At 38.6% G+C, this 18,921-nt stretch overlaps 1 protein-coding gene across 2 annotated transcripts in view; it reads right to left on the reverse strand.

Annotated features, from left to right (window-relative positions):
- Positions 1–18,921, reverse strand: part of celf4 (CUGBP, Elav-like family member 4) — a gene marked incomplete at both ends in the record, with an annotated part of 118,033 nt that overhangs the window by 10,080 nt on the left and 89,032 nt on the right. Inside the window, 8 exons of one of the 2 annotated variants that reach the window (XM_083888372.1) lie at positions 1,425–1,487; positions 5,200–5,310; positions 5,625–5,777; positions 7,318–7,456; positions 7,885–8,025; positions 9,690–9,769; positions 11,464–11,592; positions 18,030–18,078. In XM_083888372.1, the coding sequence (XP_083744498.1) occupies positions 1,425–1,487; positions 5,200–5,310; positions 5,625–5,777; positions 7,318–7,456; positions 7,885–8,025; positions 9,690–9,769; positions 11,464–11,592; positions 18,030–18,078 (865 nt within the window). Of the gene's footprint in view, positions 1–1,400; positions 1,488–5,199; positions 5,311–5,624; positions 5,778–7,317; positions 7,457–7,881; positions 8,026–9,689; positions 9,770–11,463; positions 11,593–18,029; positions 18,079–18,921 lie in introns of both variants that reach the window. The other variant, XM_083888371.1, reaches the window with a different exon arrangement.

The following is an 18,921-nucleotide window of genomic DNA, read 5'->3' on the forward strand; positions in this document are numbered from 1 at the left end:
TTCCAAAATTTTACAAAAACGTCATACTATACTATGTCGACCAAAATAAAATAAAAACATTTTGACCAAAAATTTTTGGTCCAAAATTTTACAAAAACGTGATACTATACTATATCGACCAAAATAAAAAGAAAACATTTTGACCAAAAATTTTTGGTGCAAAATTTTACAAAAACGTCATACTATACTATGTCGTCCAAAAATTGAAAAAATCTTTGACAAAACATTTTTGGTCCAAAATTTTACAAAAACGTCATACTTATCTATGTCGACCAAAATAAAAAAAACATTTTGACCCAAAATTTTTGGTCCAAAATTTTACAAAAACATCATACCATACTATGTCGACCAAAACAAATAAAAACATTTTGACCCAAAATGTTTGGTCCAAAATTTTACAAAAACGTCATACTATACTATGTCGACCAACATAAAAAAAACATTTTGACCAAAATTTTTGGTCCAAAATTTTACAAAGACGTCATACTATACTATGTCGTCCAAAAATTGAAAAAATCTGTGACAAAACATTTTTGGTCCAAAATTCTACAAAAACGTCATACTATACTATGTCGACCAAAATTAAAAAAAAACATTTTGACCAAAAATTTTTGGTCCAAAATTTTACAAAAACGTCATACTATACTATGTCGACCAAAATAAAAAAAAATATTTTGGCCAAAAATTTTTGTTCCAAAATTTAACAAAAACGTCATACTATACTATATCGACCAAAAAAAAAAAAAAATTTTGACCAAAAAATGTTGGTCCAAAATTTTTACAAAAACGTCATACTATACTATATCGACCAAAATAAAAAGAAAACATTTGGACCAAAAATTTTTGGTGCAAAATTTTACAAAAACGTCATACTATACTATCTCGTCCAAAAATTAAAAAAATCTTTGACAAAACATTTTTGGTTCAAAATTTTACAAAAACGTCATACTATACTATGTCGACCAACATAAAAAAAACATTCAGTCAGACAGTCAGACTCCAAAATTTAAAAAAAAATTTGACCCAAAATTTTTGGTCCAAAATTATTTATTTTTTTTGACAAATTGAGTATAGCATGTTATAGCAACCTAAGGAAGTGATTTCAATGAATACAAAGTGAGGACCGGCCAAAATGTCCTCACTGCGTAAAAATGACCTCACTTTGTTGGTTAAAAACCCTCACTGGTCCTCAGTATGCTGCAAGTACAAGAACACACACACACACACACATACACACACACACACCTGCAAGAATAAATTGATGCAGAGACACTGAAAGACTTAATGTTACATGATCAAAATTCAAATTAAAACAAAGGCAACAATTTTATCTTGCTGCTTTCATTGCTCTCTCTCTCTCACTCTCTCTCACACACACACACACACACCAACACACACACATACTATGAGAGTGACAGACAGACCTGCATACTGCTGGACTCCTGTGTAAGCCTGCTGGAGAGGATCAGCTGCAGTGGGACTTTGAGCTGCTCCAACAGAGACACAGAGAGGAGAAGAAGAAGGAGGAGGAGGTGAAGGGGAGTGTGGATGGTCGGATGATGGAGGGGTGTATGTGTGTGAGTTGGGCACAGTGTGACGAAGGGAGAATGTAGATGTGGAGAGGGCATGGAGGAAGGGCGAGAGTAATGTATAAAATGGGCGAGGGGAAGGAGAGATGAAGGGAGAAGAGAAGCAGAATGGTTAGAAAACCGAATGGTGAGGCCTCAACTCTCCCCGTTTTTATTGTGTGAGGAATTGAATTCAGAATTTATTTTCCTCTTTTACTGGGAATGTTAATCAATGCACCTCCGAAAGCATTAAAAGCAGAAAAGTGCACACAAAAAGGACCATACTTAACAACAAAGAAAAACAATACACGGCGCCACAGTCACCACAGGAATGGGGAAAAAGTATCATACCTATTGGCTGGTATACACAAACTCTGGAGAAAAACACGACAATCACAACACTGGATGCACCTGTTGCTAGGACTTCACATGTGAGAGACACAGTTAATTATTTAAAAATGAGAGGTGAACATTTCTCCCCGCAGTCTAAACACACTGGTTACTACCACAGACGCTGCACCACACTTTACAACTGCCTCCATCTGTACACAGAGTATACATGCACATCAAGTACACCACTGAGAAAACACACACACACACGTACACATACCAAGAAACCCACTGTCACCAAAAACCATAGAAATACTGAACACACCGTGGATTAACAGAACGGGGAAAAAACTAACCATCAAATAAATGCTCTGTGAAATGTTGAAGCCTGTGCCATCATGTTGAGAAATCATTTTAAATGAAGCAATTGTCACGATCCAATTCATTCTCTGCAAAGCTGTCAGAAAACGTGCATGAGTCAGTTTGTGAATGTGTAGACAAGACATAAAATAAAGTCGAAATATATATATATATATATATATAAATATATATATATTATTGGAACTTTATCTCACCAGGAATAAAAATCTCCTGTCCTAAAGCCAAGACAGTGGTATGCAAGCTTGCTCTGGTGTGTGTACAAACTTAAACAAATAACTAAATAAATACATCACATAATAATAATTAGTGTCACCTTCTCTCACTCCATCTCAATCAAATGTTTGTTATACCAGTCTCTGAAGTATATCATGTGAGAAAGAGGAGGATGATGAATAAATACATGGCCTCGTGTGAATGTCCGTAGCTGACTTTACTTATTAACACCACTGTATTTTAACATTTATCAGCATTTTTCTATAAAATCAATAAAAGGGCATTCAGGCAAAACATCTACAACCAAATGTTTCTGTCTCATTTAAAGTCATTTAAAAACATACTTTAAAAGTGTCCAAAGAGACCAGATCCTTTCATTTCAGCCAATTCAGATGTTTGTTCCAGTAAGAAGAAGCTGTATATTTAAATCACCTTATTTTCTATAACTCAGTACAGACTCTTGGAGCTGACAATAAGTAATAATAAGTCCTGGGATCGAAGACAATAGCTCCCTGTGCTGCTCTGATGGATGTAGATCAGAAGATGTGATAGCAGCATAATCAAATTAAAATATGCCAGTGTTTGGATCTGCAGGTGGGCAAGTCAGACTATACAACAAGAAAAAAAAAAAAAAAAAAAACTTAACTTAAAATCCCATGTAGACGCTTGAAGATAGATGAAATGAGATGCTGTATTCTGCATTGTTAAAGGAGCAGTGCTTCGCCGCCTCGTCTGTCTACCTTGCTAATAGCTTTTCAGAAATGTTAAGAGAAGCTCTTGGCGTTACCTACAAGCACACCTTCATGTTGCTTTATCCACTCAATGAAAAATAATGTGTTGTGTAGTGTAATTATTAGCACATTTAAAGTGAAGTGAGGCGTTCCAGTGGGAGAACCATAACAGACTCCAACAACAAGCCCCTGTCTTTATGATTGCAAGCACTGTCTCCATCTTGTATTCTCTCATTTATGCAAGCCGAGCGTGTACTTAAACGAGACAAAGATAAATTAGTGTCATATCACGCTCTTACACACAGACACAATCCAAGGTTTATGGTGCTGTTTCAGCACATTGAAATAATAATGACCATGACGTTTGGTCGCTACAGTCGTGATAAGAAGCTGTCATCTCAAGCCTTGACGACCTTTAGCAATAAGACAAGATAAAAACAATATAATTGTTACTCTCTGACAATAACTGAAATGACTATAGTACAGTAGAGAAACAATGTTCAGGTGTGTTTTACTTTGATAGTGAAAGTGGTATCTACCATTCTCCAGGGAAGTAACACCTTTGTGTGTAGAGATAAGTGAAAACTGACATCCACAGTACTTTTATGTGCCTAAATAATTGTATTCAAGACATTGGAAATGGACCCTGTGGGTTTTATGTGTGTGAGGCCTTTCATTTTTGCCAGTGTTGGCATTGGGACTCTTTGACCTGGTTCACATGAGATCAGACTTGGCTTCTCCCACCCTGAACTTTGGTTATGTGTGTCTACATGACTGCTGCATATATGTGTGTGGCACACAGAGGTAGAGAGAAACCATGTTCAAAGCACTACTTACGCTGCTGTAAAATTAAATAGAACTGTAACCTTTATAAAAAAAGAAATAATGTGAAACCAGCAAGTAACAAAACGGAAGTTCTCCAGGTCTGTGGGGGGCGCTGTCGTGCAGGTCTTCGACCGACTTCTTACTTGCCGGTGTTTTCTTATTTGCTGGCGTTTTTTTTACTTGCCAGTGTTTTCCGATTTGCTGGTGTTTTGGGGTTTGCAGTGCATTTGCCCCTGTCGGCCACCGTAGAGGACACATTCATGACCAATTGGGTGCATTCAGATCTGATCTGACTTTCAGAGGGGGTTTGAATGCAGCGCAACCTAAGGGTGCATTAAAGAGCGCTTCCTACGCTGACGTCCTCTGACCTCCTGCACTTTCACAGTGAAGGGAAGTTATTGAGGCAACATAAGAATCTGAATTCCCGCTTTGAAGCTTCAAGATTGGCGATTTGGTCGGTGCCGTGTTTAGGTTTGACAACCACAAATTCACAGATGTCATTTGCAACCAGGCACCTATTGGATGATACCAGCTGTCAATCAAACTCTAAATGGGCACATACCTGACATCTAGTGCCATTGAAGAAAAACCTGAAACTAGTGATTGAGACAAGCTTCAACCGGCACATGTTTTTATATACGGTTTATTTCTCAGGCTAGATTTGTTTGCAACACTGATTGCCACACACTATCCTTTTTACATGCTTAACAACTTGTGTGTGTGAATTGTCAAACTCAGCCCATCCTGACTATTTTTTCTCTCATTCTCTGGCACACTGACAACAGATACACCTGAACAGAAAGATTACAATGCGGGGAAGTCTGAAGGGTATGAACGGACAAACTTAAATCTGTCCACTTAGATCACGGATGGATGTAAATAAACAGAACCAGTATAGTCTTCAGCTTTGGATGGGAAATGTTTCCCCTCCCTCCACATCTACAAATCGTTTCTACACATTCACAAACTTCAATTCCTTGTGCAAGTTTACACAGATAGAACCACATGCTTCGAAAATGATTTCCCAACATTATTGTACAAGCTCAAGATCTTATTTGAGCACATTGATTAAGAGGGTGGTGGGGTTGGGGGAGGGAAGAGAAGGGACAGGAAAGAGGGAGGGAGAGGGGAATAGGGGCAGGGAGTGCTACCTTCAGAGAGAGAGGAGAGGAAGCAGCCACCCTGAACCCCAAAACAACTTCGCGGAGCCACGCCCAAGCCGTTTTTCTCCGAGTCCTCCCTAAAAACCACCTCCTGTAACACTGGGGAGACAAGAGTGTAAAGAAAAAAAGACAGTTTTTCCTCCACCTCATCACAAACAGAACCAACAAGGTACCGACCACGGCTCATGACACAAGCGCATGTTTAGGCTCCAGTAGCCTATAAGCACCTCTGCCAAACGCTCATCTCCTCCACATGCTCACTGACTGTGGGCTATGTTTATCTGTCCTGAACATGCTTCAAGGCTTGTCACGCCTGTAGGCCAGCGGCATGCACACTTCCCTGTTACAATACCACATGTCTATCTTTTTTTTCTTTTTTTTTGCATACATATCAATAGATTTATCAGACTTACCAGGGTAATGGTGTATTCCGTTAGTGAAGACGGCCTCTGCAGGTGGCTGCCCATTTGCCTGGGGGGGCGGCATGCCAGTAAAACCATTTACACTAATGGGGGAGGGAATGCTGGTCACTGTGGGGGCGCTGATGCCTGGGGGTGTACTGCCACCTACAGCCACGGGCAAAGAAAGAGAGGCACAGCAGCATTTCAGTGATTTTCTTTTTTTCTTCGCCCTCCCCCCTCCCCCCTTAGACATTATGGAGAAGTTTTACTTTGACTGGCTATCTACTAACTCTTGGAAATGTCAGAGGAGCCGGTTCAGTGGATCGGTGAAGACACTAAATGTCAGGGGTGATTTCTGGTCCCTGTGAGGCCTGGTACTGTGACACAACAGCTTAGCCATACTGCATGAGAATTGTGGATACAATGTTGATGATATCAAACGGGTGCCAATTATGTCTTTGCCGCAAATGATTGCATGTCATGCCGCACATGTATTGTGTTCATTAGGACTCCTGTCACCCACAAATATTTACAGTGTAGCGTCTTCATTGTAGTTTAAATCTACGGCTCGTTGTTCCCTTGTCTTTTCATTTACAATGACAATGAGTAATTCAATTATTCACATATTACCTTTTTGCCGCTTAAAAGACTTTTCATCGGGGATTAATATCTGATGCATATGCATGTAATGGGGGTCCAGTTTATGCTGACAAAACCCCCCCCCCACAAAACTCAATTTAACTTGCAATTATTTTCTTTAATTCATAATTTTCAGCATTTTAGTACAAGACTTTGCCTTATTGCAATGGGGCACTTCTGGAAATGGACTCTAATCCTTTTACATTCCCAGTTGTCCGATCAGCAGGCACGGCTATTGTTCTCTTTGCGAACGCAGAATGGAGAACATTAATGACCTGTGTTGAACAGATAATCGTGACACACTTTCGTAGTAAATGCGAGGACACAGTTTCATTAGATTTAACTCCACAGATGGAAATATCATGGATAAAACTCAAGCTGTTTTTCTGCCCCTTTAATTACATTAGTTTGCGACACACGCATGCAGCACAGGCCCAGCAACTGAATGGATTTTTTTTTTTTTTTGACAGCATAGTTTAGGTGTGGGCTCTGTGTTTATGTGTTCTGGTTAATTTGTATAAACAATTCTTCATTTTGAATTTAGTTAAAGGTCCAGTGTGTAACATTTATGAAGGTTTATTGGCAGAAATTTAATCAACCAATGTATATTCGTACAAGCGTATAATCACTTTAAAATAAAATTTGATTGTTTTTTTATATCTGTAGAATAAGACTTTAATATGTACTGATGACAAGGGCCATGCCAGAGGGCGCCACCTTGTGCCACCATGTGAAATGTTTTGTGGCATTTGAAAGGCTTCGCTTACTATTGGAGTTGAGAGAGTTGGGAAAGATTGATTAAATCCTTTCTGATATGCAAAGGATACTGTCGTCCATGACATGCTTGAGAAAGGGTGGGAAAGGGAGGGGGAGAGGAGGACCCTTTCGTCTCACCATTAGATGTCAGTAATTCTTATACACAGGACCTTTTATTGAAATTTCCTAGGTTAACCTTCAAGTTCCTTCCCTGTAATTGCACTGCAAACTTTGCAGCTTTAAAAAAAAACAAAATTTGCACAATTAGGCCTAAAGTCCTTTCACCTATTATCTTCAACTAGTTTTTTACCTGACGTGGGGGTCAGTGGTGCTCCTGGGAGGCCATTGATAGTCGCCATGTGCTGCATCTGGGCGGCAGCAAAGGCTGCCATTGGACTGAGGTAGCCTCCCTGGCCGACAGATGCCATCAATGCTGCCTGCTGCTGCACCTGTGCAGTGGAACAGATGGAGTTGTTAGTACGCTGGAGAATAATGAACCTCATGAAAGGAAAGAGGATAGATAGTTAGAAGTGGCTGAGTAAAGACGGAGAAGCAACAGGGGAAAGAGTGGGAGAAGTAAAGTGAACCAAATAGAGGCAGGAAACTGAGACTACTACTGAGGTATTGAATCCTATGATGCTTTATTTTTTGTAAACCACTATTAATTAAGATATTTTAAATCCCAATTTCCCCATTGTTTTTAACACTATAAGGACCCACTATTTGAAAATCTAAAATCCAAATCATGACAAGAGAAAATTTGACCATTTTTGCAAAAACTATTATTCCGAGTGAGCCAGGCTTTCCCTTTAAACTTCATGGTTCATTGAATGAATTAAAGTAGAGGGGAAAAAAGATGCTTTGCGGGGCGTCTTGCCTGAGCGTAGGCTCCGTAGGCTCCAAACTGCAGGGCCATGGGGTTGAAGATGCCCATCTGACCAGCCATTTGCTGCATGCGACGGATGGTGCGCTCCTTATCCGTGTCGGCAAACTTGACGACCAGACTGGAGGACGCACCCTGTGCACCCACACATCCGACCACCCACACAAACAGACACACCAAGCAGCGCATGTTAGTGGACACAGGCTTGTATTTGCTCCTGCACACATCCTCTCCTAAATCAACAACAGTGTCCATCCATCAGAGTTGGGAAGTAACCGTGTACAAATACATTGTTATTGCTCCAAAGTAAAAACATCCAGGTATCTGTGCTTTACTGGATTTAATTTGTTGGCACCTTGTTACTTTTACTCCTGACATTTAAACACAAATATTTGCACTTTCTACTCCTCACATTCTCAAAACAGGCTTGTTACTAAAATTCCACATGGGACTTACAGTATACCAACTGACCTGGGGGGTAAGGCCATTATATAGAGAAACAGCCACTCACTCTCACAATTCGTTTAACATAATCTGCATTTTGGGACTGTGGAAGGAAGCTGGAAGAATCAGCTCACATGCAAACTCCACACAGAAAGACCCTTAGTCTAAGTGGATTTGAAGCGGTGACCCACAATCCTAGCCACTGCACCACCACATGCCCCCTTGTGAGGGGTATTATTGATTTTTTCTTCTTCTCTGATTGCTGCTTTCTTAGCATTAAGACTATTTTCAGCCTACACAGATGATGATCTGAGACATAATAATAATAATAATAACAATAATAGTAATAATAATAATAACTCTTTCAGTTTCAATAGGTTTCTTGCACAGTCGTGCTCGAACCCTAATAATGATAATATAAGGAGGCAAAGTCAACTGCAGATTAAAGAGAAAGTGTCATTGAGAGCAAATTGAGGCACAACTTTTCATTGGTGCATATTATTTAATAAGCAAATAAAACTATCCTGTTTTGTGTGTGTTTAACTTTTTTTTTTTTCATTCTGCCAAGCTATCGAAGGAGGTATCATAAAGTCAAAGGTTCATTATTCCATTTTTACTTTTGTACTTAATGCTGCAGTGCTTAACTTTTGTTGCTGTTGACGTTATTATTCTGGCACTGTTTGGTCTATGTGAACGGAAAACAATTCAACATTATTTGCATTCCGCTTCCTTTTTTTAGAAAAGGGGCTTTTTTAAAACAACACGATCACACCTAACTCAGGGAGCGTTTGTGCGTGCAACAGCAGTGCAGAAGCGGGTGGGGCAAGAGGCATTTCTCCTGTCGCACTCCTGAACGAAACCAATCTGTTTGACATCTGTCGTGACATAAAACAAAGCGCAACCAGTGACGATATACTGACAAACACACAGTCGTGGGGAGCTCGTGCACATGATCAGCACTGTGTGAACTATGGTTTAAATGTAATGAAAATAAGCTTATATTTTTAAAATGTATGCACTACAGCTTTAAGCACATAAGCTTTCAGAGCCTGTTCCTTCTTTTGCTTGAGTAAAGATGCTGAATCAGCATTTTTTTTTTTTACACAAGCATTCATACTTCTATTTAAGTAAAAAAATGTGAGTTCTTTTGCCACCTCTGGTGTCCGTTACAATGAATTACTTAGGATGGGTCATATATAACAAGACACATTTCCTCACAGGGATTAATAAGGTATAGCTTTACTTTAAGAAGGTAATTAAGTGCTGTGTTACAGTCTCTCTGTGTGACTCACCTCTCACATAAATCTACATGCTCACACACACACACACACACAGTTACTGTATAATGTACTCACAGGCATCGTCTGGCTGCCATGTAGTGCACTGATGGCTGCCTGAGCTTCAGCGTGAGAGGAGTATTTTACAAATGCACAACCTGGAGAAGCAAATGAGTGTAGGTTAACAAAAAAAAAAAGAAGAGAGAAAGAAAATAAAACAATCACTACAATACATTGCCAGAAACAAGAGGGAAAGCTACATTTCCAGCAAACAGCAAACATTTAGTAAACACAGCCCTCGTGGCTGAGATGGTTTGCATCACTGGTGATCGACAGTCAATAAGTGAGCTTAAACATGCCTCTCTGGCACAATTAACAACTCCGGGATCCTCTGATGGGACTGAAAACGCAGCAACATTCTGGTGTCGCTTACAATTGACAAGTCCCGTTGATAAATTTGAATGATCAAGTTCCCAGTAATTATTGAGCTAAAGCCCACTTAGCAGAGTAAGCTGGCTGATGAGGCTCTGTTAATGGAGCTTCATGGACGAATCAGAATGATCAAGCCCACTGTAATCATTAGGCTTAGCTGTCATCGGCCTCATTGATTGGTTGCTAAGCCGACTGATGAACTTCATGCAATGAACTTGTGTAGCACTCTGACACAATTCTATGAAGACGAAGATTTTTTCTGGCATGACACAAATCACGATGGTTAATAAGAAGTATGTTGTTTTTCTTCTCTTTTTCAAATGCGTGCTGATAATGTTAATGGGCTTCATATGTAAAAACAAGATTTAGGGCAGGGGCGGACGTGTATAGGGTGTATATATATTTGGGCGACGCCCTATCAACTAGGAGAATCTTTTTTTCCTAAGAAATACCAAAGATCCTAAGTACTAATATTCCTTTCAGTCATCTCTGCCAGAAAATGCTGAAATTTACAACAATGAACTGCTCCTCTGCTCACCCCCTCCCTTCCCTGAGCGCTACGGTGTCCTCAGCTGGTCAAATGTCGTCCTCGTCGTCTTTCTCCGTGTCAGCAGATGAGGTTCGTGCGGCGAGGGAGAGGGCGGAGCTACCGCGGCCGTAGCAGACGAAGCGAAGAGAGAGGAGGCGGGACTTCCGCTACAAGTAAAGCGACGCTTGATGTGTTCTCTCGCATTTGTCCTTACAGGCTCCGGTAGAAACATGGCGTCTCGCTGCTAACAGTGACTATGCAACCGCGGCCCGCGACCATGTTATTTGACATGACTTTTTGAAACACTACGAAAATGAAACAAAAACTATTATACAGCGACTAGACAATGCAGGAGCACATAATATGTATAAAAAGGTGGATTTTGGGTTATATAAACCCATAAATACTACACAGTGTCCCTTTAATATGCTGCCCCTGTCTTTATGTGGTTGCTGGACACATCTTGTGTTCTGTTATTTTACATCATACATAAGATTCATGTAAATAATATTTGTTTATCAAGTTGCCATCTAGTGGACACAAAAAGGACTGTTAATCATCTAACAACAAATTGATACCGTCTTGCTTTATGCACCTATTGAATGAGTCACCTTAATCATTATCAGAAAAAAATTGCCCCCCTGAGATTTTCTTCAGGAGCCGCCACTGATTTTGGGAGTTATAACATCACTTTGAAGAGAAGGTTTTGTGATGCACCTCACTGCTGTCTAATGTAAGGTATTGAAAATAGCCTGCTTTGACATCATTCAACAGGGAGAGTATAAGAGAAATCTTTCCAAAAGTCACAATCTTTGAAAGGTCAAATAATTTCTGTGCTGTGGCCCGTGAAAGCGTCTCCCGGCTCAAAGTCATAAACTGCTGTGAACTCACCTTTGCTGTTTCCGTCAGGCCCTCTGAGGATGGTGCATTCCTCGATGCCGCCGAAGGCCTCAAAAAGGCGCCGCACATCATCTTCTGACTGTTGCTTGTTGAGCATACCCACAAAGAGCTTTCTGTCTTCTAAAAGGAAGAGGGAATAGGTCATGATCAGAGGACTGGCAGCGCTTTATGATATCTTACATAAAGACACTGAATGTCGAACAGAAAGTTTTGTTCAGCTTTAGTTTCGTGCAAGAAAATACAAAGTGCAGCACGTTCCACTTGCGTACTTGAAAGATGACATTTTATTCACCCATTCATTGATGCAAAACATGTTTTTTGCCCCTGAAAAATATCTGTAGCTGCTTTGTGCTTGTTCTCTTTCAGGAAAATAATTTTCTCCCTCGTCCATTTGTTGCCTCTCACATACAGTCCACATAGGTTTATCAGACCTGACAGACACAAAACCAAAAGCAAATATTTGAAAGACGCTAAAACACTTTGCAGAAACGAGACCAACTGTGGAGTTGAGAAATGTTTGTTTGTCAGTACAAATGACCCCCTCACATTACACATAACTGTTTTAGCTTAAATCCTCAAAAGCTCTATAGTCAAAGGCCATAAGTTGTATTTAAAAATTCTAAATCAGTAAAAGTCTGGTATTTACACTTTTTTCCCTTGTGTATTAAAAAGTATATTTACTGCTATATACTGTATATTTTACACAATATTTGTGTATATGCATATCACATTTGTAGCTGTGAGGATCCTTTGTTCAGTTCCTGCCCTGAGGGAACACTGTTGGCACAATGCACTCAGCAGACATTCTTTATATTCATAAGTCGACTAATAAATGCATGTTTGTAACCATGTCTTGTTGAAATAAACTGTTGGGCTAATATTTCACTTGCAGTCAAAAAGCTCATGTCATTGCTTATAGCTGTAGAGCCCCAGATAATATCCTCTATTGCAGAGTGAATGTTATTCACTTATTTCTGCTCGTTTATTCAAGGCAGAAAGCCACACCTGGAATTTCACAGTCTTTGTAAACCATAATCGCTTTTGCCTTTTGTTATTTGTGGACATCCAGGGTTGGAGGGGGAAAACCCTACTGATGGATCCCACAATTGTGATTATACTGTAATACACAGAATAACTACAATAATGTGTGTACACGGCTACTGAAATAATAAATGCTATTTTTCTATGCACCACGTTTAAAATTAAATAAATCAATGGAGAGACAAAGACAGTATATATACAGTATACTCACATACATGAATAGACAAAAACAAATTAATCATTCACATTTCATTAAACAAATAACAACAACATGGCCACCAAAACCCAGGTGGTAACCCTAACCATGATGAACACACAACAACCACTGCTTTACATTAAGCAACTATTATTTTTTCCTTTTATTGGACATGTTGAAAACAGTATATAGCTTCATGCTCAACGATCTATAGATTATTTTCACAAGCAAACTTTTTCTGCTGCCAAAAGAAAATAGAGGATCATATGATTAACACAGTCTATATGTATGGGCCTAAATAACGAGCGTTAGTTCATTAGTGTGGCAGCATGACAGCATGATTGAGTCACTGAAAAAGTGTTCGGGGGGCCTCAATCGTGAGGCAGATGGTGAAAGCGTGTTAGTGCACAACATCAGCAGATGTGTGAGTGTGCATGGCCGTCTGTTTTTTTTTACGTTACACGGATTCTTAGCTTTGTGGGAATGGATGTATATGTTGGGAAATTAATGAGCCTCGGCACAATTGCCTATGCGCTCCGCAGCTTAACAAGTGTATAGGTGTGGGTAAATATGTGCGGTGTGTGCATGCATGCATGCATGCTTAGGGTCTGCTCCTCACTGCCTGCGCCTGACAGGGTGTCCTTGCAGAGTCAACAAGACTAATCTGTGCTCTGGCCTTGCTTGGGGTTTGTGTGTGTGTGTGTGTGTGTGTGTGGGGGGGGTGTTTACGAGAGTGGAGCACACATCACAGGTGGAGGACACACACATATGCACACACATATGGACACACATATGCACACACACACGCACACACACACACACATTCTTGTACTTGTTGCATACTGAGGACTGGGTTGCTGACAATGTGAGGACCAGCATTTCCACTTTATAAATCAACACAATTACAAATATCTACTTCATGAATGACATCTACAAAGAATTACTGGTTGCAGTACCATTTTTTTTTTTTTTTAATTTTTGGTCCAAAATTTTACAAAAACATCATACTATACTATGTCGACCAAAATGTAAAAAAAAAATGCGACCAAAAATGTTTGGTCCAAAATTTGACAAAAGCGTATACTATGTCGCCCAGAATTTGAAAAAAAAAAAAAGGCGCAAATTTTTTTGTCCAAAATTTGACAAAAACATCATACTATACTATGTTGTCCAAAATTTGAAAAAAAAAATTTGACGCAAAATTTTTGGTCCAACATTTGACAAAAACGTCATACTATACTATGTCGACCAAAATTTGAAAAAAAAAATTGACCCAAAATGTTTGGTCCAAAATTTGACTAAAGCGTATACTATGTCGCCCAGAATTTGAAAAAAAAAAAAAAGACGCAAATTTTTTTGTCCAAAATTTGACAAAAACATCATACTATACTATGTGGTCCAAAATTTGAAAAAAAAAATTTGACGCAAAATTTTTGGTCCATTTGACAAAAACGTCATACTATACCATGTCATCCAAAATTTGAAAAAAAACGTCATACTATACTATGTCGACCAAAATTTGAAAAAAAAATGTGACCAAAAATGTTTGGTCCAAAATTTGCCAAACGCGTATACTATGTCGCCCAGAATTTGAAAAAAAAAAAAAGATGCACATTTTTTTGTCCAAAATTTGACAAAAACATCATACTATACTATGTTGTCCAACATTTGAAAAAAAAAATTTGACGCCAAATTTTTGGTCCAATATTTGACAAAAACGTCATACTATACTATGTCATCCAAAATTTGAAAAAAAAAAGTTGACCCAAAATTTTTCATCCAAAATTTTACAAAAACGTCATACTATACTATGTCGACCAAAATTTGACAAAAAAATGTGACCAAAAATGTTTGGTCCAAAATTTGCCAAACGCGTATACTATGTCGCCCAGAATTTGAAAAAAAAAAAAAGACGCACATTTTTTTGTCCAAAATTTGACGCCAAATTTTTGGTCCAATATTTGACAAAAACGTCATACTATACTATGTCATCCAAAATTTGAAAAAAAAAATTGACCCAAAATTTTTCATCCAAAATTTTACAAAAATGTCATACTATACTATGTCGACCAAAATTTGAAAAAAAAATGTGACCAAAAATGTTTGGTCCAAAATTTGACAAAAGCGTATACTATGTCGCCCAGAATTTGAAGAAAAAAAAGATGACGCAAATTTTTTTGTTCAAAATTTGACAAAAACATCAAACTATGCTATGTTGTCCAAAATTTGAAAAAAAAAATTTGACGCAAAATTTTTGGTCCAACATTTTACAAAAACGTCATACTATACTATGTCGACCAAAATTTGAAAAAAAATGTGACCAAAAATGTTTGGTCCAAAATATGACAAAAGCGTTTACTATGTTGCCCAGAATTTGAAAAAAAAAGACGCAAGTTTTTTTGTCCAAAATTTTACAAAAACATCATACTATACTGTCATCCTAAATTTGAAAAAAAAAATTGACCCAAAATTTTTCATCCAAAATTTGACAAAAACATCATACTATACTATGTTGTCCAAAATTTGAAAAAAAAAAATTAACGCAAAATTTTACCCAAAATTTGACTAAAACGTCATACTATACTATGTCGTCCAAAATGTAAAAAAGTCTCTGACAAAAAATTTTTGGTCCAAAATTTGACAAAAACGTCATATTATACTATGTCGTCCAAAAAAAAAAAAAAAAAAAGTGATGCAAAATTTTGTTTGTTTGAAAATTTGTTTCCTTTTTTTTTTGACAAATTGAGCATGTTATAGCAACCTAAGGAAGTGATTTCAATCAAAACAAAGTGAGGACCGGCCAATAATGTCCTCACTTCGTAAAAATGACCTCACTTTGTTGGTTAAAAACCCTCAATGGTCCTCAGTATGCCGCAAGTACAAGAACACACACACACACACACAAATCTTTGTCTGTTTCTCCCACCAACACACTTCCCACTTCGTCCCACACATATACACATTAATAGTAAACACCTCATTGGAAGCCTACAAGTCTACAGTTCCCAAGGGAGGACACCAATAAACATTACATCTTTCTTTGGGAAAGGACAGTCGCACACGCACAAACACTCACGCACGCACACACACACACACACACACACACACACACACACTGCACACTGCACAAGTAGCAGTTGGACCAAATATTCGTTTTTATAATTCAATTTTGTACAGCAATTTTAACAATAATACACTGCATATGTATACAGCAGTTGCAAATACAAAAAAATTGAGGAAGATTAAATCAATGGCTGTCAATCTCAGACTGATTCTCAATGGCTATCCCATTGTAACTCTGCTCTCAGGTGCTGGACCTTCAAATAATTGTTCAACGCCCAAACGTATCCCATTTTTATTATTACTTTGTGATAAATGGGTCCTTGAAGCGACCTGACTGCACTACGTTACTCTATAAGTAATATTTAAATGTACAGCTGTACTCTAATAATGTACAATAGATCTAATAGTGTAATAACAAATTGGTGAGGAGGAATTTTATTGCAGACATAGAACTTTATACTTTAATTACATTTTATTATTGATACTCTTTTTACTGGTTGAGTTTGGAATATAGGACTATTATTTTTAGTTTTAATGGTGCTCCTAAAGCTTGAGTAATATCTATCTGCAATTAGGCTATTGTGTTAATGCCTGCAAAAAAGATAGAAAGACATTGTAGAAACAGAGGGGTAGAAGTGGGCTCAGGATTAGAGTTTAGACCCAGAATCCTGCATTGCCCTCACTTTTCTTCCTCCAGCTCAGTGCTCGCTCTCTGTTCCATCCCACTCCATCAATCTCACAGCTGCACCAAACTAAATAGAAGAGGATGTCGCACCATCTCACTTTTCTTCCTTAAAGGTTTTTTCCTTCATTGCGGTCTCACACCTCTCTTTCATGCCCTATGCTTCTCTCTGCTTATCAAGCCACAACTCCTTGCATGCTCTATTTCGTCTTCTTCTTCTTCTTTTTTTTTTCTTTGCACTGCATCACTCTGGTGCCAATTATATTCACCACTGCAAAGTTTGAAAGACTTCAGCCAAAAAAAAAAAAAAAAAAATGTGTTCAACTACATCAATCTTCTCTTGTACAGTCCATTGATTGGTGTCAGGAGTGGGTCACTCCATGTCTAGACATAGAAAATCAGCTTTAAGTTGTCTTAGCTGTCAATACAGCACAGCATGCACGGAAATACCTCACCAGGCACACAAGCACACACTCATTTACACAGATCTGTCATTTGAATAAAATTGCTTGATATGACCTTGTGACATTATAGTCAAATAGGATTTGCTTTGCTGCAGTTATTAAAGCTTAAAGTTTTTGTGATTTTTGTTGTTATTATATTATGTTATGTTATTATCTGCCTCCGTTTGGTCTATTTGAATAGAAACTGCTCTCTCAAGCAAACCTGACTAAAGGACTGAGGGAGCATTTGTTGCAGTGTTCAGCCAATCAAACCACTGAGAGACTGAGTTCTGTGAGATATCTTTTTGCACACTTCCCAACATGTTTGTATGACATCAAACCAATTACTTCCTATATGCGGTGATGTCACCATGTGAAGATCTCAAAGCACTGCATTGAGAAATGAGTCAAAATGAATTTGCTAAAGTTATTTATCGACACGGAGACACCATTTTGGGAGCCCTGAAATGGTTACTTTTTGGAAACGGGGCTCAGAGTGGGGTAAACTTAAAACGTCACCCTTGTATTTTTGTTTATACAACCAATAAGCTACTTTGTGAAAACCAGTTCTGTCTTGAGCTTGCATTCGCTGTCGCTTATCTTCATTGCCATCAACTTTTATTTTCTTTCCTTATTTTTCTGTGACTTAATTAGAGCTGTATTTAAAAATCATGTATGCACAATATGCTCAATGTCTTCTTTATTTAGTGTATTTATGTTTCCTGAAACAGTGCAGTGTTTACAGAAAACTTTTTGAAAACAACAAAAAAGAAAATATATGTCTGTATATGTGGATAGAACCTTAATCAGCATTGCGTGAACTTATTTGATGATGGTTTAGATGTAACAGACATTTGTTGACGCATTACAGTTTTTAATGTGTTTGACAAATAGAAGTGATCTGTTTTCCCAGAAGCAAGAGGTTTGTGTCAACTAAGACCAATGCTTAACATGCTTTGTTCTAAATACTGAACAGGCTGCTCCGTCAGCATGTGTTGAGTCACAGGCATTGTGTTTTTGGACAGATAATTGTGAGGTTGACATGTGCAGGCAGCGTGTGTGTAGGGCTGGAAAGAGGGAAGATACAATAAAGGGAAGATAAAGAAAACAAGAAGGAAAGGGTGGACAGTACCTCCTCGGCTCTCACTGTCTGCTGGCTTCACCTGGATCGGTCTGTTCATCTGTGACAGAGATAGAAAGAGAGGCAAATAGAGAAGAAAACAAGAGACAAAAAGCCCGTTACAATGAAGTCCTCCTATGATGACACATGCTTCTACCCTCCCCCCATTCTGAAATAACTTTTTTTTTACATTCACTCAGCCAAATTGTGGGTAAAGTGTATCGAAAATCTCCAAAGCAGTTGCACTCATAGCCATTGGGGTAAAGCTGGTTGGGAATACGGGTTGGAAATATTGTTTGATCTGAGATGAAAGGAAGGAGAGAAGGATTGGAAAGGCGGATAAGCAGAGGGAGGAAGGGAACGGTGGATAGAGGGATGGTGGAGAGGTAACTCTGGGTCAGCAGAGCTACTGTGACCGTGTATCATCTCTGTGGCTGCTTCTGGATCTGCTATCATGATTCATGATGTGGTTTTTGTGGATGAGATGTGACACAAATGCATGCACACCGCATAAACACACGCAAGACAGTGCATTGACTTCCATTGATTTGGACAGCCTAAACAAAGCCTTATCCCCAAGCCTCAAAGCTCCCATAGAGTGGTCCAGTTGCACATATATGTTAGCTATGGAGGTCTACTTACAAACATTAACTTGTTTTTATGGTCAAAAACCTCCTAGTTGCTGTAAACGAGCCGATAGAAATCTCTCTTTTCAGACGCTGTCCTCAGCCGCGATATTTCAGACATAAATCTCACACCCAGAAGACAGAGTGTGTTGTGATTGGCCAGCCAGCGTAGAGCCTTCCCAACTGTCTTGTGATTGGCCAATACATGGAAGTGACATAATCAGCACACCAGCTCTCAGAAGTTTACAATAAAACACAGCGGCTGAAATGTTTGTTTT

Source organism: Microchirus variegatus (assembly GCF_963457635.1).
Source record: "Microchirus variegatus genome assembly, chromosome: 4".
NCBI lineage: Eukaryota > Metazoa > Chordata > Actinopteri > Pleuronectiformes > Soleidae > Microchirus > Microchirus variegatus.